Source organism: Lepus europaeus, chromosome 19 (assembly GCF_033115175.1).
Source record: "Lepus europaeus isolate LE1 chromosome 19, mLepTim1.pri, whole genome shotgun sequence".
NCBI classification, from domain to species: Eukaryota; Metazoa; Chordata; class Mammalia; order Lagomorpha; family Leporidae; genus Lepus; species Lepus europaeus.
The window spans coordinates 60,050,757-60,071,016 of NC_084845.1; the positions used below are offsets into that span (position 1 = coordinate 60,050,757).

The 20,260-nt window shown below is 56.9% G+C and overlaps 2 protein-coding genes across 3 annotated transcripts in view; one reads left to right on the plus strand and one right to left on the minus strand.

Moving 5' to 3' along the window:
- Nucleotides 1-374: 374 nt before the first annotated feature.
- LOC133748156 (C-type lectin domain family 18 member A-like) lies at nt 375-16,636 on the minus strand. 2 transcript variants are annotated; one of them, XM_062176754.1, is made up of 13 exons: nt 16,610-16,636; nt 14,464-14,557; nt 13,856-13,947; nt 11,829-12,056; nt 5,182-5,279; nt 4,692-4,813; nt 4,403-4,510; nt 3,760-3,852; nt 2,993-3,099; nt 2,217-2,346; nt 1,812-1,908; nt 922-1,013; nt 375-464 (listed from the first exon to the last, which is right to left on the minus strand). In XM_062176754.1, the coding sequence occupies exons 1-13, from the start codon at nt 16,634-16,636 to the stop codon at nt 427-429; spliced, it is 1,326 nt and encodes a 441-aa protein (XP_062032738.1). In that variant the 3' UTR covers nt 375-426. The 2 variants fall into 2 exon arrangements, with proteins under 2 accessions (XP_062032738.1, XP_062032739.1); XM_062176755.1 differs by lacking the exon at nt 11,829-12,056.
- A 3,354-nt stretch (nt 16,637-19,990) lies between these two features.
- PDPR (pyruvate dehydrogenase phosphatase regulatory subunit) overlaps nt 19,991-20,260 on the plus strand; it is a 56,724-nt gene continuing 56,454 nt past the window's right edge. The window contains exon 1 of the mRNA XM_062176563.1: nt 19,991-20,180. The gene's annotated coding sequence lies outside the window, so the exon portion shown is untranslated. The remainder of the gene's footprint in view (nt 20,181-20,260) is intronic.

The window sequence follows — 20,260 nt, forward strand, 5'->3', positions numbered from 1 at the left end:
CTGGAGACCAGTCTGAATCCCCCCCCTCTTTAAAATGAGCACTTGCGAGGCTGGTGTTGATCGATAACTTAGTTTAATCCTCCGGGGGGTGCAGCTGACCCGGGCAATGTGGCTCAGATGGAAGAGGGCGTGACTTCGCACTGCTGACCCTGGCTTCTGCTGCTGTGGCCCCTGATTGAAGCCCACCTTTCCTGCCGGGGACCCCAGGCTGTCCTCGCCCCCGCCAGGCTCTTCTAGCACCCACTCCCCATCCCCCACTGGCCTCACTGCCACCCCCTGCCCAGCTCCCTGCGTGGGGCAAGACCCGAGACCCCTGGATGCTGGGATGCCGTCCGAGTCTGGCCCTTCTTCCAGTCAGGTGGGCAGACAGGCAGGCAGGGCTGGTGCACCAGGGGGTTGGCTGGGAGAGCAGCCTGGCCAGAGACCTCAGGGTCCTGGATCCCATCGGGAAATGTGCTCCTGGGCTAGAAAGGAAGAGGAAGAGAGCGAGGGTTGGTGGCAGCACAGGCAGTCCTGGGAGGGGACTGGGGCATCGGGTCCAGAAGTACCCCTCTAGCAGCTCCCTCCAGCAAGTGCTGCTGGGAGCCAGTGCAGGGCCGGGTTTCACTTCTGCCCTCCACGGTAGCTCACTGGGCTCTGAGCAGTCAGGGAACTGACAGGTCCCAAGGTAACAGCTTTCGTGGGGGGAAGAAAGGGGCCTTGGAGAAACCTGGGGGCTGGGGTGTGGCTGCTGTCCCGCCTCTGTGTGCATTTGCTGTTTGAGGCTGAGGCTGAGCCTCAGGCATCAGCACACACAAGGCCCTGTGTGCTCAGACGCACTGGGCCTGTGACTTCTATATCCTAGCAGCCTGGAGCGAGCCAGCAGTACCCCAGGGGACAGGGACCAGAGGAGAGGGACAGTATGGTGGTTTCGGGTTTTACCAAACTGGCAGATGTAACGGTTTCGGGTTTTACAGCGCTGGTCATTCCAGTTGAAAGCAGCTGAGGCCTGCAGCTCCACACAGTTGCCAAACCTGCTCGGCCAGGATGTCAGGTGTTCAGGGTAGAGGCATGAAATTAGGAGTCTGGGTCAGTTGTAAACCCTCTACCCTCAACGGGCCATCTGCATCTGGGGGCCCAGGTGCTGCAGCTCAGGGTTCCAGATCCACCCCCAAGCCCCGGTGCTGCTCCCAGATCACTGCACTCCTTCTCAGGTTAGCCAGGAGGGCTGGACAGACCCCCTCCCAGCCCCCAGGACAGCACACGCCGGGTGGCAGGGCCGGGCCTGGAACAGACGGGCCACGTCCTTGATCCTAGAAGGGAGGGTGGACTTCCTCTAGGTGGTGGGCCAGGGGCACAGGCCTGGCTGCCAGCAAGGAGGGGCCAGATACTTGGAGCCCCTGGTGGCCACACAGCCTGAGCCCTTCCACTCCTGCCACCCCTTGCCCCCCAGCATTCTTGGGTTTTGGAAACCAGGAATCTAGGTCCTCGATATAGGGTGGATGTGTGCCTGAATGGCTTAGGTGAGCAGGTGTTGGTCCAGGCACAGCACAGGTGGGGCAGTGCAGGGAGGTGAGCAGATAGCAGCTTTAGGGAAAGGAGGCACAGCCAAGGGGACAGTGGGGACAGAGGTGGCTGAAGCCTTCTGGAGTTCCCTCTCTCCTGTGGGGTGTTCCTGCTCATCTGTGTCTCCCTCCTCTCAGCGTCGTGCCCACACCGGCTGGGCCCAGACTTCCCTGCACCTGGGTACCAGGTGAGGCTGGGTGGCGGCTCTTCAGTGGGGGGTGAGGCTCAGCCAAGTGGCCTGGGGAGGGAGGGTGCCCCAGACTCACCCCTGGTTGTCAGGCTGCCCAAAGGCAAAACTGGTGAAGGAGTGGTGCTCCCCCGTGGTCCAGCGGAAGGAGTCCTTCGCGGTCTTGTAGGTGAGCCCTGGGCCGGAGTAGCCAGGGTTGGCCCATCGCCTGAGAGCCGTACCTGGGCCCCACTCTGAGCCCAGTGACCCTGAGAGGCGGGCTCGTGCCTGCTGCCTGAAGTCTTTCTGGTCCCAACCCCTAGACTCTTCACAGCGTCCGCAGAGCCCCTGGCAATCCCCCCTTCCTCCTCCCTCGCGGGGAGGGGTTGGCAGCCTGACTGTTGGCCCCGCCTGCCAAGCCCTCACTCCCTTCCTCCCCCGAAGCTGGTGGTACCTCAGCGCAGGCTGCGGCACTCACCATAGCCCCAGCCAGCCAGCTACTCACCGATCCAGAAGTTCCTGGTCTCAAAGTCCGTGTCGGTCACCTCGTTGGTGGTCTCCAGGCGGCCCAAGTAGAAGGCGAGGATGTCCTGCACTTTCTGGCTCTGGATCTGGGCTAGCACGCCGCCCTGTTCCTGTAAGTCCCACCCGGGGTCACACTGGCAGGGCCCCCAGAGCCTGAGCCAGCCCTTGTGCCCACCCTGTTGCTCCACCACGGCCACGAATGGCCAGGCTGTCATCAGCCCCACCCCCGACAGCCTCCTGCCTCTAAGCTTGGGCCGGGGCGGGGGGGGGGGGTCCCCTTCCCCTGCCCTGCCTGCTTCTCCTCTCTCTCTGCTCAGAGGCCCAACTGGGAGCCCACGGGCCCAGGCCAGGTCATACTCTCAGAAGGGTTTTGTTTGTCCCGCACAGTGTGTTGAATACATCTAAGTTGACTGCCAGCATCCATGAGTGGACACGGGCATTTCCGGTTCCCATGAGACCCCTGGATTCTGGCCACCCTGAGCTCGCATTCCTGCATGGCGGCCAACCACAGCTACAGCCCCATCCATCAGAACAGCTCCCTTAGGTAGAAGCAGGATGGGACCATGTCCTGGGCCTGTTGGGTCAGTAAGTGACCCTCTGGCTTCCGGGCCTCTGACTCTGTGACCATTGCTTTCTCCTTCTGAAGCGAATGGGATCAGGAGAAGTCAGAGGACCCATCTGTCAGCGCAGGGGCCCTCTGTGAAGACCCTTGCTTGAGACCCTGGCATCTTTGGGAAGGCAGGGGTCAGCCATCACCTGGCATTTCATCTTGGCTCCGTAATACGTGTCTGCCTCCGAAGACACCGTGAAGCAGTCTCCATCGATCCTCAGGTCACAGGTGTGGAAGGGAAAGTGCACCTTGGCTGGGGGGAGGGAGCCTGAGTTTGTGTGTGGATCTTGGCATCATGACCCTCTCCTGCTGTGCCAGGGGGCTAAGCTCAAAGTGTCCTCTCCTCTGGCCACCTGCTGCAGGCCACAGAGTGGAGAGTGGGTGTGCATCAGGGGCGTGCTGGTAGAAATATGAGTGAGTTCAATCACTTTTAAAAAAACAATCCCTGGGCCGGCGCCGTGGCTTAACAGGCTAATCCTCCGCCTTGCAGCGCCGGCACACCGGGTTCTAGTCTCGGTTGGGGCACCAGATTCTGTCCCGGTTGCCCCTCTTCCAGGCCAGCTCTCTGCTATGGCCCGGGAGTGCAGTGGAGGATGTGGCCCAAGTGCTTGGGCCCTGCACCCGCATGGGAGAACAGGAGAAACACCTGGCTCCTGGCGATCAGCGAGATGTGCCGGCCGCAGCGGCCACTGGAGGGTGAATCAACGGCAAAAAGGAAGACCTTTCTCTCTGTCTCTCTCTCTCTCACTATCCACTCTGTCAAAAAAAAAAAAAAAAAAAATCCCTGGTTTCTGGCATTTGCCAATTTCTCCCCGCCGCCAGGCCATGGTCAAACTCCTGATGTGATGGCACTGAGCGAGGAGGCGGGAAGAGATGGGAAGAGTCTCGGCAGGGGCCCTGGGGCAGGACTCACTGGCACACTGGGCTCCGCCGTAGCCGACCTGGCAGACGCAGGAGCATTCCTCCTCCCGGAATTGGCCGTGCACACACCGCACACCACACCGCACTGCCGGGACAGAACAGTGCGCTCAGCGCCCGCCCCGCAGCCCCCGTGCTGCCCCCTACAGGCCTTGAGCATCCGGGAGATGCCCACCACAGCAAGAACTTCCTGCTCAGAGACAAAGCCCACCAGGGCTTCTGGTGCTGCCGTGTGTGTGGTCTTTGATGCCCGTTATAGAGAGAAGCAAAGTGGGGTGTGGGCGGTCACCTGCCTGTGGTCACTGCTCAGGGTAGGTGGGTGGGGGCAGTGGGAAAGGATCCACCTTCCTCCCCCTGTCCTGGAGCCTAAGGGGCCCTATTGGATTCCACTTTGGATCCCCCAGGGAGCCCAGGGTCTGGCAGACGGCCTACGTGCCGTGGACGCTTATTCACTGCAGAGTGCAGAGCCGGTAAGTACATGGTCAGCGCCCTCAAGGCCTTCATGCACTTGGTGTCCTGGCCCCGGGGCACACCTGGCAGCAGGTGTGTGCTTGGCCTCCCTCCTCACCCCTCCAGGCTGTCTGTGTGTGCACTGGGTCTCCCGCACAGGTGTGGCCAGGAACGCCAGTGCTCCTCACCTTGGCAGTATCTGCCCGTGTAGCCAGGGGGACAGTGGCAGCGGCAGGTGCTCATGTTGAGTTGTCCGCCGTTCCGGCAGCTCACGCGGCATGGATTCCTGGGGACCTCTGGGCAGGTGAGGAGGGAGCTCTGAGAAGGGGCCTCCTCCCAGCAGTCCAGGCAGGTGCCTCCCAGAGCTCTGAGGGCCTGGAACAGCTGTTCAAGATGCTAGCACCCACCCCACGACCACCAGCCCAAGCCCTCGTGTGCCTGCTGCCCCAAAAGGAATGAGCAGTGGAGAGCACTTACCACAGAGCCCTCCTGCATGGTCCCAGGCTTTGAAGCAACCTGAGAGGCTGGCCGTACAGAGCGAGCACCAGGCGCCCTTCTTATAGGGGCTGATGGTCTTCCCGTTGACCTCCCAGTTGCCTCTGTGGGAACAAGCACCAGAGGGGCTGGCAGGGCCTGACCTTGGACAAGGCATGGCCAGGGACTTGCTGCCTGCCCCGCTGGCCTCTTTGGCTCCTCTGGCCCAGTCAAGGGGGTCAGGGAGCCAAGGGAGACAGGGTCTCCAGCCTAACTCTGGGCAAACTTCCAAAATCTAGGACCAGGCTTCCAGGAAGGGGCATCCATGAAGGAGCCCATGACCAGAATCTTCTGCAGCCTCTCCCTTTCTGCTTCTTCCCTCTCCCACCAACAATGCAGACTGAGATGTAAAGAGGCCTTTTGGGTGTGTCTCACCCTAAGAGGAAGGATCCCACCCAGCCCCACAGACAACCCGCCAGTCCTGGGAGCTTACCCTGGGGCATAGGCGCAGACAAAGGCTTCCATCGCCACCTGACCCACAGAGCACGCATGCCACCCGCAGCCTAGCTGGCTTGAGGTGGCCCACACGAGCTGCAAGAGATGCAGTGGCTCAGAAACCCTATCACATCACAAGGGAGACCAGGAGAAGCACCTGGCTCCCGGCTTCGGATCAGTGCGATGTGCCGTCCGCAGCGGCCATTGGAGGGTGAACCAACGGCAAAAAGGAAGACCTTTCTCTCTGTCTCTCTCTCACTATCCACTCTACCTGTCAAAAAAATAAAGAAACCCTATCACGGACTACCCCTACTCCGAATCCAGGATTCAGTGGCACAGGCCATGCATGCCAGGAGAGGGGAAGACATGACTTTTGCAACCATTCAGGCAGAGGGACAGCTTCCTTACCCACCCTGGGGGCCTCAGGAGCAGCGGCTGTGCAGGGCAGGGCTAGGGATAGGAAGGCTATCTGAGTGGAGGGGTCAGAGGGTGAGGGTTAAAGGTTATGGGTAAGTGGGGGAGAATGGCAAAAGAAGAATGTGGATGTCGTGGTCTTGTGATTGATTGCAAAGATGGCTGTGACTTATTGCCATAGTCCACTCTTTCATTTTCCATTTTTATTTTTTGAGAGGCAGAGAGAGACAGAGGGCCTCTATCTCCTGGTTCGCTCCCTAAATGCCCACAACAGTCAGGTCTAGGCTGGGGCTGGGCCAGGTTGAAGTTGTGACCTCCATCAAGGACTCCCATGTAGATGACAGGGACCCAAGTTCTTGAACCATCACCGTGTAAGGCCCTGGCACCCATGTAGGAGATCTGGATGGAGTTGCTGCCTCCTGGCTTCTGCCTGGCCCAGCCCTAGCCATTATTGCCATTTGGGGCATGGACCCACAGATGGAAGATCTCTCTGTTATCTCGCTCTTTCTGTAATTCTGTCTTATAAATATATTATTTTTAAATGACATAAAGAGGTGAGATTAATGAAATAAAGATTAAAAGGAATGAAAAGAACACTAAAAACACAAAGCTGAGTTGTTGAAAAGACTAATAAAATAGACAAACCTCTAGAAAGATTGGTAAAAAACAAGAGAGAAGGCACAAATAATACTGGGACTTTTTTTTTTGACAGGCAGAGTGGACAGTGAGAGAGAGACAGAAAGGTCTTCCTTTTGCCGTTGGTTCACCCTCCAATGGCCGCCGCGGTAGGCGCGCTGCGGCCAGTGCACCGCGCTGATCTGATGGCAGGAGCCGGGTGCTTATCCTAGTCTCCCATGGGGTGCAGGGTCCAAGCACTTGGGCCATCCTCCACTGCACTCCCTAGCCACAGCAGAGAGCTGGCCTGGAAGAGGGGCAACCAGGACTAGAACCCAGTGTGCCGGCACCGCAAGGCGGAGGATTAGCCTAGTGAGCCGCGGCGCCGGTCAATGCTGGGACTTTTTAAAAATTTGACCTATTTATTTGAAAGGTGGAGTGACAGCAACAGAGATCCATTTACTAATTCACTCCCCAAATGCCTGCAATAGCCAAGGTCAGGCTGAAGCCAGGAGCCAGGAACTCCATCTGGTACTCCCACCTGGGTAGCAAAGACCCAGGCACTTGCTCCATCATCTGCTTTTCCCAAGGTGTGCATTAGCAGGAGAGTCTGAACTAGACCCTGAGTGATCCTGCAAGGGATGTGGGCATCCGGAGCAGCAGCTTTACCTGATGAGGCAGAATGCTTGCCCCGATACTGGGAATTTACAAGGGACGTAGCTGCAGATACAGTCAAGATGTTCAGCAATCTTGGTTTAACTCTAAGTCTCTTTTAAATAATGAATAATCATGATCAATAAGTTAGAAAACATGGACTGTAGCTCTCTGCTATGGCCTGGGATAGCAGTGGAGGATGGCCAGGAGCCAGGAGCTTCTTCCAGGTCTCCCACATGGGTGCAGGGGCCCAAGCTGTTGCCTGCAGTGCTGGCATCCCATGTGGGTGCTGATTTGAGTCCTGGCTGCTCACTTCCCATCCAGCTCTCTGCTATGGCCTGGGAAGGCAGTAGAAGATGGCCCAAGTGTTTGGGCCCCTGCACCCATGTGGGAGACCTGGAAGAAGCTCCTGGCTCCTGGCTTCAGATCGATCGGCACAGCTCCAGTCGTTGCAGCCAATTGGGGAGTGAACCAGTGAATGGAAGACCTCTCTCTCTCTGTGTAACTGTGACTTTCAAATAAATAAATAAATAAAATATTTTAAAAAAAGAAAACATGGAATGGATAATTACCTAGAAAATAGAACGTGTCAAACTGCCTCAAGAAGAAATAGCTGAATCAGGAGTTAAAATCCATTCACATGTGAACATACACAGCCCAAACAAACAAACAAGTCAAAGAAGGGCCAGTTTTATAGGAGAGGAATAGCAAATATAGAAATTGTTCCAAATAGGCAATGAAGCTAACAACTCCAACTCACTTTGCACAGTCAGTGTGGCATTGCTATACCCCACATAAGGGCAGTAGGAACAAAAAAAATTAAAGGTAATTCTGATACCAATAATAACTTACAAATCAAATCCAGCAATGAATTTAAAGCAACACACACACAATCCTGCATCCCATTATTGCATATCATGTGATGAACCAAGTAGGCAGGCATTCAGAAATATTTAACCAGTAGGGCTGGGGCACTTGCCAATTAGAGCAGATCTGGGCAGGAGCACGGGCCCATGGAGACCCACTGCTGTGCCAGGCATTAACCCCTTGCTTCCAGATCGTGGGCAACATCCAAGGGATCCCTGGGAAGAAGCCTGGCCAGCTCTGTTTGGGAACTCGAGGTAGAAGCTCTTGCTTTTAATACCTGAGTATTTTAATATTTGAGGACCTGTCATAGTGTATTGGGCATAATTGAATTATAGCTGTGCAAGTAGAAATGCAGAAAGGGTTAACATTAAAAAAATGAATGTTGGGACTGTGGTTATGCTCTTTTTAAAAAAGAGCTATATTTTAGAGATAATACATTTAAGGTTTTATGGATAAAGTGATACAATGTCTGAAATGAGCTTAAAATGATGAGGAGAGGGAACTAGGCAGGGATACAGATAAAGCCACAAGGTGGTAATTGTTAAACTGGAAGTTCATTATACCATTCTGACCACTTTTTATGTTTGAAACTTTCTATAATAAGATGCTTAAAATATATGACCAGGAAGATCTGGTGATATGTGTCAGCTGTGTGTACACACACACATATACACATGCACACACACGCACACAGAGTATTCATAGAGTCCCTCACTTTAACAGGTGAAGGTAGAATCATCTAATTACTTGAATAGAGGCAGGGAGGTGTTAGATCAAATGCAGGCCCAGTCATGATTTTAAAAATGCTTAACAGGGGGCACCACTGTGGCGTAGAGGGTTAAGCTGCAGCCCCGCAGTGCCAGAATCCCATATGGGTGCTGGTTTGAGTCCCAGCTGCTCCACTTCTGATCCAGCTCCCTGCTGATGTGCCTGGAAGGCTGTAGAGGATGGCCCAAGTGTGTGGGCCCCTGTACCTGTGTGGGAGGCCTGGAAGAAGCTCCTGGCTCCTGGCTTTGGATTGACCCAGCCGCAACTATTGTGGCCATGTGGGGAGTGAACCAGCAGATGGAAAACTTCTCTGTCTCTCCCTCCCTTGCTATGTAACTCTGTCTTTCAATTAAATAAATGAATCTTTTAAAAAAATGCTTAACAGACTCAGATTAGAAGGACATGTTTGTAACTTGGAAAATTTTTTTTTAATTCATAGAAAAGAATCAAGAGCCATGAATAACCAAAATTTTTTAAGAACAATAATGTGAGGATTTTCCTGTCAAAACTTTTTATAGGCCGGCGCCGTGGCTCAACAGGCTAATCCTCCGCCTTGCGGCGCCGGCACACCGGGTTCTAGTCCCGGTTGGGGCACCGATCCTGTCCCGGTTGCCCCTCTTCCAGGCCAGCTCTCTGCTGTGGCCAGGGAGTGCAGTGGAGGATGGCTCAAGTCCTTGGGTCCTGCACCCCATGGGAGACCAGGAGAAGCACCTGGCTCCTGCCATCGGAACAGTGCGGTGCGCCGGCCGCAGCGCGCTACCGCGGCGGCCATTGGAGGGTGAACCAACGGCAAAAGGAAGACCTTTCTCTCTGTCTCTCTCTCTCACTGTCCACTCTGCCTGTCAAAAAAAAAAAAAAAAACTTTTTATAAAGTCATAATAGTTATTTTTCTTAAGATTATTTATTTGAGAAGCAGAGTTACAGAGTGAGACAGAGAAAGAGGTACTCCACCCGCTGGTTCACTCACAGGTAGCCGTGATGGCTGGGGCTGGGCCGACCTGAAGCCAGGAGCCAGGAGCTTCTCCCAGGTCCCTAGTGGTGCAGGGGCCCAAGCACTTGAGCCATCTTCCACTGCTTTCCCAGACCATAGCAGAGAGCTGGATTGAATGGAGCATCTGGGACTCAAACTGGTGCCTGTATGGGATGCTGGCACTGCAGGTGGAGGCTTAAAATTACTACACCACAGGGCTGGGCCCAGAGCTATAATAATTAAAACAAAATTTGTGCAGGGATCAACAAAAGGGCCAACAAAATGGAACAGAGAGCTGGGAATAGCACACGTGGAGCTGTGTGGCTATGGACTCTGAGGGCATCACCCATCAGCGGGGAAAACACTAAATACTCAGCAGAAGGTACCCAAGGTGAAATCAAGTCCTTACATCACACCGTGCACAAACGCCCTGGGTAGAACGACAACCTCAGGTTGAGAAAGGAGGCTGGGCATTTGACCAGTGGTTAAGCTGCTCCCAGGTCCCATCCCTCCCACACTGGAGGCTCCTGACTCCAGCTTCCTGCTAGTGCAGACCCTGGGAGGCAGCAGTGATGGGTCAAGTAGTCAGGTCCGTGCCACCCGCATGAGAGGCCTGCCTTGAGTTCTGAGCTTTCAGCTTTGGCCTGGCTGTTGTGGCATTTGGGCAGTCAACTGGCAGATGGAAGAGCTGTCTGCCTGTCTGATCTGCCATTCATATGAAATGAATAAATGAGTTGTTAAAAGATTTTTGGATATGGGCAAAGGCTATGAACGAAGGTGCAAATCAAAAACAGTGAGGTTTTTGTGCCCTTGAGATAGGCTGAAAGTAAGGAGGCTGACAGAGCCTGGGGACTGGTTTGCAGGTTTGGGCAACTGGGGCATCCACATTGGCAATGCCCAGAAGAGTTGCAGGTGCATACTGCGTATGACCAGCTGTTCCCTTCTGAGCCTCTCCAGAGAAACTCCGGACACATGCACAAGAGGCCCAGCAATAGGACTTGAGCTTCGCAGGGTGCCTTGTACTGGTAAAAATGTGGCGCCCAGCTGGATGCTGGTCAACAGCCTTTTGAATGAATAGACTGCAGCTTGTCTATAGCACAGTTTTTGTTTTGTTTTGTTTTGTTTTTGACAGGCAGAGTGGATAGTGAGGTAGACAGAGAGAAAGGTCTACCTTTTTGCCGTTGGTTCACCCTCCAATGGCCGCTGTGGCCGGCGCACCGCGCTGATCCGAAGCCAGGAGCCAGGTGCTTCTCCTGGTCTCCCATGCAGGTGCAGGGCCCAAGGACTTGGGCCACATCCTCCACTGCCTTCCCGGGCCATAGCAGAGAGCTGGCCTGGAAGAGGGGCAACTGGGACAGAATCCGGCGCCCCAACCGGTACTAGAACCTGGTGTGCCGGCGCCACAAGGCGGAGGATTAGCCTGTTGAGCCACAGCGTCGGCCCTATAGCACAGTTCTACATAGCAGTCAGGCACACGGGCCTTTGTGGACCAGAATACATCTTACAGCGCGGCCTGGCGTGACATTCACAGCATGTGAAAGGACACACATGGAGACAGCCTTCACGGAAGGTTTAAAAGTACAACCCATCTGCACAGGTGGAAAAGCTGCGAGGCTCGTGGACAGGGAGTGGCGGCACTAAAGCCTGCTTGCTGCTTGTTTCCTTTACAGTGCTCTACCCTACCAAGCACCTGAGCAGGGCCATGGATTTAACAGCTGGCACTCAGCAATGTATGTTGAATGAAGAAAGGAAATAAGGACATTTGCTTGGGAGTGATACACTTGAACTTCAGGAGGTCCCTTCTTAGGAGGGGTGGGAGGGAATGGGCAGGAGTTTAGTAACATCTACATCTAGGTAGTGGATCAGACAAGGTCTGTTTTTTGTTTTTTGTTTTTTGACAGGCAGAGTTAGAAAGGTCTTCCTTTTTCTGTTGGTTCACTCCCCAAATGGTTGCTACGGCCGGCGCTGTGCCAATCCAAAGCCAGGAGCCAGGTGCTTCTTCTGGTCTCCCATGCAGGTGCAGGGCCCAAGGACCTGGGCCATCCTTCACTGCCCTCCCGGGCCACAGCAGAGAGCTGGCTTGGAAGAGGGACAACCGGTACAGAATCGGCGCCCCAACCGGGACTAGAACCTGGTGTGCCGGCGCCGCAAGGCGGAGGATTAGCCAAGTGAGCCACGCCACCGGCCAAGGTCCGTTTTTAAATTTGTGTGTGACATAATGGACACTTAAAGTTGGAAAAAGCAAAACTAAACAATTTGGAGGAAAATTTAGGACAAACCCTAGCCTCTTTCGCGATGACCCAGCCGGCACCAGGACCTGGGAGCTGGTGTCCTGGCCTGGCCTCTGACACACTCACCTGGGTGTAGTGGGTGCAGGTGGCATTGTAGGCACACTCGGCTGCTGCGTGGCTGTACCACTGTCCCTCGGCGAACCACAGGTTGACCACTTGGACAAAGGATGCTGAGCCCCTGGGCAGCAGCTGCATGTTCCAGCCCACGTATGGGACCGGTGCTGGGCTGGGGGCCGCACTGCCGCAGAGGGCTGCCCTGGCTTGAGCCAGCTGGGCCAGGCTCTCGCTCCAGTCCTGGGAGACATCAGCGGGAGTTGTTAGTGTAAAGAATGAGACCCGTGGGCCAGGCCTCCGTGATCTGACTCCCTCATTGTCTTGGAGTTCCCATGGGTGCCGGGTCACGTGGAGGGAGATCACAGCACCGGGAGCCCTGCTTGGCTGCCTTACCCTCTGAGCATGTCGCTTTCCCTGAAACGGGGCCAGGGAAGCTCAGGCAGGACCCGTCAGGGGCTCTCCAAGGTGTGTGGGAAAGCGCAGGTGGTGTCTGACCCTGGCCACGCCCAGGGCAGAGCCTCCTCCTTCCTGAATCCTTAAGCCCCGATCAGTAACAGAATAGGCTGGGGGTGGGTGGGTGATGGGAGGGGCTTGCGCCTTTTCTTTCCCACCTGCGGGTGTGAGCCCTGGGCAGCAACCAAGCCTTGCCACGGTTTTGTGTTTGGCTAACAGTAAAGCGCCATTCACTGGCAGTGTCCCTCCTTCGATGTGCTGTGTCTCTCCCTCCTGCCTTCGTGCCCTGCCCCTGGGATGGGAGTCTGTAGGGGCCCCAGTGGGAACCAAGTGTGGGAGAGGTCTCCTGGGCCTCAGCTCTTTGGTCCCGGTGAACAGAATTCTCGGGAGCTGCCTTGTCCACGCTTCCCACCCATACAGCAGCTGACCTCCACCTGCTTAGTCCAGCTGTGTGACCTCCAGCCGTCGCCTCATCTCCGATACTCACCATCCTCATCTGTAACATGGGACAGTAAAGTGCCTACCGGCTAAGATGGTTGTGAGGATTAAACGAATGCTGGGAGGAAGGCGCCCTGCTTGGGGCTGGACCCTCAGCAGGCCACACCGCGATGTGGTTTCACTTCTGGTGGGCAAGAGTGGGGGTCGCCCTGGGGCCCCGCGGCCTGTGGGCCTGGGTCTCCAGTCTGTGCAGTGAGCAGAGCATGAGTGCTGGGAGCCCCAGAGGCAGCACAGAGGGAAGTAGCAGAGTGCCCTCAGTGGTGCTGTCTTGTGAAGCAGGGTTTTCTGCAGCTTAGACAAGGGCGCACTGGCACACTGGTCCCAGCATCCCCTGCAGGAGCACCCCACGCCAGGTGTCACAGCTGGGAGCACCCTGGCTGAGGAAGGGCAGGCAAAGCGGGGGAGAAGTAACCGCCCTCCTGGCTGCCCCACCCCCACCTCCTGGGAAACTGACCCCAGAGCTCTCAAGGTCACCTCTGTGGCCGCCAGCCTTGGAGGAGTTTATGCGAGGCAGCCATGGGGAACCCTGCCGGCCCCCACATGGTCCTGACCTCCCTCCCTGGCCGGTTAACCCAGCTGGGACTGCCAAGATCCCAACTCTGGGGCCGGAGTCGGTGAGCCCTAATTCCGCAGCCCCACGGGATGGTGCAAAACCCTACACCCCCTGCTTCTGCCATGCAAGCAAGAATGAGTAGGGAACTTGAGAGGATTCCCTCTTGGTTGTCCAGATACACCCAGGAAGGAGCACTGGGTCCTGGCCACACAGAAGGCTGCCCCAGCCCAGCGGGAGGCTTCTCCCTCCCTGTGCCCTGTCCCTCCCATCCTGCTGGCTCCTTTGTGAAGCTCCAGTCCCTGGAGGAGGGGATCCCCGCTCCATCCACAGCTCCTGATCTCCATGGCAACGGGAAGCCAGGGAAGGCCCGAGGCAGCCAGAGGGGCCTGAGCTCTGAGCCCCCTTGGGGAGGAGGAAGTGGCAGAGCCCCCAGCCATCAGGGCCCCCAGCCATCAGGGCCCCCATCCCGCTGTGGGCTTGGTGACTGCTGTCCCTTCCCACCCTGCCCTGCTGCTGGGGAGGGGGGAGTACTCACCAGTCTCTGCATGTTGGCCGCAGGGGGCTGGACCCGGCTGCGCAGGCGGTTGTGCAGGGAGAGGAGCAAGAAGCTTTCCTTCTTGCTCAGGCCTGGAGCCAGGGAGAAAAGGCTGGGCTGCAGGCACGGCTAGACCCGGCACCCGTCCCCACGGCCAGAGGGGAGTGCACCTGCCCTTAGGAAAGGAGACCTAAGATGGGAGTCTGGGGTGGGGGTGGGGGTGGAGAGCAAAGCACAGAGATGGAGGGCGAATGAGAGATGGAGAGACTAAGTAAGGCAGTGCTTGGATTGAGTGCTGGGGTTGGGGCTTGGAGGCAAAGGGGCTGGGGCTGGGCTTGCAACAGCTCCCTGACTAGGACCTCCTGGGCCGTTGAGTCTCTTGCGGGGCCTCTGATGCAGGCTGCAGCCGATACTCCTTGACCCCGATCCCAGGCCCACCCGCTTCGTTCACCTGCCTCCCCAGCCATCCATGCCTCCTGACCGCTGAACTTTCCGGGTGGGTCCCAGGTTAAATCACCCCAGGGCGGCCCAGGGCCTGGCTTGTGCAAGTCCCCTTCCAGAAGCTCACACCGCTCCCCAACCTCTGGCCTCTCTCAGGTGTCCCTTACCTCCGGGCATTGGAGCCTGCTCCTGCGGCTGCTGTAGCCTCACCTCTGCCCAGGCCATGCCAAGCAGAATCAGGAACACCGGCAGGAGGCCAGGCTGGCGGCCCCGGCCTCCCAGCCGCGGGCAGGGCTCTGGCCGAGGAATGGGCCTGTTGGGCACCGGGAGCATGGCCCGGCTCAGCCGTCCAGCTCGCTTCCAGACTGGATGGAGCTATTCACAACCTCGAGGAGTCAGGCTGGGCTGGCAGACAAAAGGGGGAGGCTGATGAGTAATCAGTGTATCCAAACAGCCTCCCTTCAGTGCTGGCATGAAAAGAGCTTCCCAGGACGCCTCTTTGCCCCGGCCTCAGAGCTGGCCAGCCCGCTCCACCGACAGCAGGCAGAGCAGTGTGCGCTGACCCCCTGGCCCCTGCTAATCATTGTAGGATTATTAGCACCCTCAGGGAGCCCCTGGAGACTCTGCTGATTGGCCCATAGACATTCCAGGGCTTTGGATGAGAGACCGATGGTGGTGCCCTGGCTGGGACGGTGTCCTCCAAGACCATCAGGGGCTTCCACTCCCAGCCTCAGCCCCAGTGAGGAGGCTGGGGCCTCGGCTGTGTGCCCTGTGGGTGGGCAGGAACTGGGTGAGACCCCAGGGGAGTTCTTTCCTTTCTTAGGCAGCTCGTATCAACCCCCAGTCATGAATTAAACATAGGCAGGAGGTAATCGCACACCACACAGGTGCCACTAGTGGGTTCCTAGGACAGTGGGCTGGGGCTGCACCTGTGCAGGGGTGGGGGTGTGCCTTTGCATACAGTCTGGTGGGGGAAGGGGGAAGGCTGGGTTGAGTCCCAGTGAATGCTACCCTCACCCACGTGACTGTGGACCAGGAGCGGGCAGAGCACGTGATGTGCTTGGCTGACTCCTGTACTGTTGGGAACAGGCTGCCCCTAGGGAAGCAGGCCGCGGAGAGAGTGGTGATTGCTGTGGTGCTGGGGCCCATGCAATCCCAGCAGAGAGAGCTGAGCCACATCTGCCCTTCAGCCCACATTTTCTTGGAAAATGCCCACATTCTTCCCTCCCACCATCCTTTGGGTTGACTGCACCATCCCAAAGGACGGCCTTGCAGGCCCACTACTTCCTCCTTGGCTTCTGACCCCTGAGCCAGCATCTTGTTTTCAGCCAGGTTTCATCTCCAGGGCTTGGCTGCAAGTGGGACCCCTGCTGGGTGGTGGACAGCATCATGGGTGTCAGGGAGCTGACGTAAGGCTGGGCCCAAGGCTCTGAAGCCAGCTGGGCTGTGTCTCCATGATATCCAGAGCCTCAGGAATGTCTTCTTCCACAAGCAAGATGATCCAGAATCTCAAACTCACAGCATGCAGATCCTGTCAGTGCTTAGCGATAGCTGCACCTTTATCAGTTTTTATTTATTTATTTGCATTTTATTTGATGGGCAAAGAGACAGACAGAAAGGAATCTCCCAGGTACTGGTTCATTTCCCAGATGCCCACAACAGCCAAGGCTAGGCCAAGTCAAAGCTGGGAGCCAGGAAGAACCTCTGGATCTCCCACATGGGTGGCAGGGAGCCACATACTTGGGCCGTCATCTGCTGTATCCCAGAGTGTACATTAGCAGGAAGCTGGATCAGAAGGGGAGCTGGGCAGGACAGGACCAGGCCAAAGCCAGGAGCTAGGAACCCCACCTCGGTCTCCCATGTCTGTGGCCAGGACTGAAGTACTTGAGCTGTCATCTGCTGCCCCCCAGGCGCAGTAGCAGGAAGTTGGATCAGAACTTGGACTTGAACTAGGCACTCCGGTATGGGGTATGGGGATCCTAGGCAGCATCTTAACCTCAGCACCAATTGTCCACACCGACAGCCAGGTTTTTTTTTTTTTTTTTTTTAGTTTATAAACCACGTTCACATAGTCACATTTAAGTTAATTCCATTGTCACAGCAATGCTGTGTGATAGCAGATTTTGTGCTCGTTTTGTAGGTAAGGAAACTGCGGCCAGCGTGTGACATGCCCGAGGTCCCCCAAGTACCTGGTGCATTCCAGCCAACCCCGCGTCTCTGCTTTCACATTCCCAGTGCTTCCATCACATCGCAGATCTCAGCACAGCATTCATAGCCCTGCTCCAGCCGGGCAATAAATGACCCCCTTCCTGCTCCTGGGCTCGTTGTCGCATGCAGCATGATGTCAGGCACTTGGGACAGGTGGGAGGATGCCAAATGCTGCGACAGGACAGGACCAGGCCAAAGCCGGGAGCTAGGAACCCCACCTGGGTCTCCCATGTCTGTGGCCAGGACTGAAGTACTTGAGCTGTCATTTGCTGCCCCTCAGGCTCAGTAGCAGGAAGTTGGATCAGAAGCAGAGGAGGGACTCAATCCCAGGCACTTTGCTATGGAACGTGGGCAACCCAAGTGATGGCTTAGTCACTGTGCCACAATGCCTACGGCCCAGATTTTAAAGTTCACATTTTGTTAGTGGACATAGTGGGTCCCTCTCTTGGGGGTGTCACCGAGTGATCAGCCTCAATCAGCCTTACTGTGACCATAAAGGCAGACGCAGGAAGCTATAGTTCCTGAGAAGAAACTACCTCTCCAAGAAGCAATTTCCTGGGGTTTTTATAGCAAGGGTTTGGCAAGTGTCCAGGACGTAGGAAATGGGGAGTGGGAGGGTGCCTCTTGTTCAAGCAAATACACCTTCATACCTTGCATGTGCAAAAACACTACTCGGCCTCCTCCTGGTGCCTTATCTTTCCCTGGTTTGTGATGGTTTGGCCTCTCTGATACAGTGTTACAAGATGAGCTTTCCCACACCCTCCTCTGAAACACAAGGTCAGCAGCCCAGAGTGTTTCAGGCCCTGTTCATCCCCCACCCCAGGTTACAGCTTTGCTGAATTTACTTCATCACGGGGGGTGCCTCCATTTACCCACCTCTCTCCGGCTCAAGCAGGGCTGACGCCTCTTCTCTCAGTCCGTATTTCCTTTTTTTTTTTTTTTTTTAAGATTTTATTTATTTGAGAGATGCAGTTACAGACAGTGATAGGGAGAGACAGAGAGAGAGGTCTTCCATCCGCTGGTTCACTCCCCAGATGGCCACAATAGCTGGAGCTGCACTGATCTGAAGCCAGGAGCCTCCTCCCAGTCTTCCACGAGGCTGCAGGGGCCCAAGCACTTGGGCCATCTTCTACTGCTTTCCATAACAGGGAGCTGGATCCGAAGAGGTGCAGCCAGGACTAGAAACAGTGCCCATATGGGATGCTGGTGCCGCAGGCAGAGGATTAACCTACTGTGCCACAGCACCACCCCCAGTATTTATTCACACACACATTATTTGAAAAGCAGAGCAGCAGAGATACACAGATAGATCTTCCCTCCACTGGTTTCCTCCCTCAAAGCCCCCAGCAGCCAGGGTTGGCCCAGGCCAAAGCCAAGGGCCTGGAACTTGATCTAGGTCTCCTGTGTGGATGTCAGGGACCCAAGCACTTGAGCCATCACTTGGCTGCCTCCCACGGTGCACATTGGCAGGAAACTGAATTGGAGGCAGAGAGGCCAGGACTCAAACCACCACTCCAGTATGGGATGCAGGCAGCCCAAGTAGTGGCTTAACCTGCTGTGCCACAACACCTGCCCCTATTTATTTTTTAATTCACACATAAAAATTGACCATATTTATAGGGTATCAAGTGATGTTTTGATACATGTATATATAGTGTAATATTCATATCAGGGTAAACATGTATCTCCTCAACTGCTTATTATTTTTTTTGTGGTGAAAACAATCTTTTAGCTTTTTTGAAATATACAGTATATTATTATTCATAGTCACCCTACTCTACAATTGAACTGTATCATGTATATTTTGTTTAGCCTTTTACTTTCCTTCATCTTGTTATGGTTTGGATAACAGATTGAATGTCCTCCAAGGCCCATGTATTAGGAGCTTGGTCCTCAAAGTCTTTTATTAATGGTTAATGAGTTAATGTTAATGGGTAATAGATTAAGAGTGCAGATTTAGGCTGGCGCTGTGGCTCACTTGGCTAATCCTCCACCTGCGGCGCTGGCACCCTGGGTTCTAGTCCCGGTTGGGGCGCTGGATTCTGTCCCGGTTGCTCCTTTTCCAGTCCAGCTCTCTGCTGTGGCCCGGGGAGGCAGTGGAGGATGGCCCAAGTGCTAGGCACCAAAGGAGGTTCATCTCAGTCCCTCCTCTGCGCAGGGCCACGCCGGAGGGGGCCTTCAAAGGGAGGCGCAGTCCTCCCTGGCTTGGTTTCTAGGTCATTCTGACAGTGTCTGCTCGCCTTCAGGGCCCAGGAACCTCAGGATGCTTCAACCCACAGCCCACAGCGCCACCTGCTGTTCCACGCGTGTGGACACAGGCTGGGAACCGGGTCCCCCTCTGTGGGCCTGGCAGACAGAACTGAGTAGCTGAACAGGGCTGGACAGGACGCCGACATCTGACGAACACTGATTCTGCGCCGCGTCTTCCCTAGGTGGCGGGGCCGTCTGCTGCTGCGTTCCCGGGGGTGGCAGGGAGCCGGGTCATAAGCAGCGCAGTCTGGACTGGAGCAGGCGCCCCAGTACCTGCTGTCCATGTTGCGGTCGGAGGCTTATCCAGCTGTGCCACAGCCCCGGCCCCTAGTGACAGAGGCCTAGAGACAGGCGAAAAACACTTCCCACCTATGGACAGAAACAAGGGAGATGTTTGCAAAGGAAGGAAAGCGAATCCAAGTCTCCTACGGAAAAATTACTCAAGAAAACAAGATCAATTCTCTGAGGCTCGGGAGTCGAGACCCGCACGGCAGCTCGTCCGGTGCCCTGTGGGAAGAGAGAGCCGCACACACACACGGAGAGCCCCGCCATCCTTCAGAACAGCGCGGCGGCCAGAGAGCCCACCGGGGCCAAGCCGCGGCCGGGAGCCCAGGACGCCGCATTTCAGGGTGGGCAGCGGAGGGCGGGGGCAGCGGACGGAGAGAGAAGCGCGCTCCCGGCAGTGCTGGCCGCGCGCGGGGTCCGGGGCGGACGCGGGTCAGCGCCCCATCGCACCCCTCCCGCCAGGAGCGCTCCTAGCCGGTGCCCCTGCCTGGTCGCCGAGCGGCTCAGGAGTCACGGGCGACGGCTCCCTGGACGCCACCGGGACTCCCCACGGCTCCTCCTTTCTCGTGCGCGCGGCCCCCAGCGTTAAACCCTCGTGGGCGCCAGCGCAGGAGCCCAGCGCCGACCGTGCGGCTGCGGGCGGCCCCGGGGACGCGGGGGCCCACGTCCCCGCACGGCGCCAGCCCTGCGGGCCAGGCGTCCCCGACGAGTGAGATCCGCCCGGGAGCAAACGGCGCGGGGCGAGGCGGCAGCCCCGTGCCCGCCGCCACTGCGGAAGTCCGGGGCCGCGGGCGCCCGGGGCTCCCAGGGCCGGGCCCCACCTGGGCGCCGCCCAGCGCCCCGGGGGCGGAGCCTCGCGAGACCCAAACAAGCCCACGCGGCGGGGGCGGGGCCTCCGCGATGACGTCACGGCGCGCCCGTGCGCGGCTGCGGTCGTGCGCCCGCCGTACCCTTGCGGAGGGGCCGTAAAGCGCGGAAGGTCGCGGGCTCCGGCTTCTTCGGAACTTGGAGTTCCTCAGCTTCGCCCCACCTCGCGGCCCTGGTCCTCGGTTCCGGCCTGAGGCGACCTCCGGCCCCCGTCGTGGTCGCCTGCTCGCCTCCGCCGAGCGGTTTCGGAGCGGGAGCCCGTGGGGCCCGTGAGGTAAGGGGACAGCGGCGGGCCGCCGTGGCCTGGCGTCCGCGCGGCCTTCTCGGCCCGGGACCCCCGGGCGTCCGTCTTCC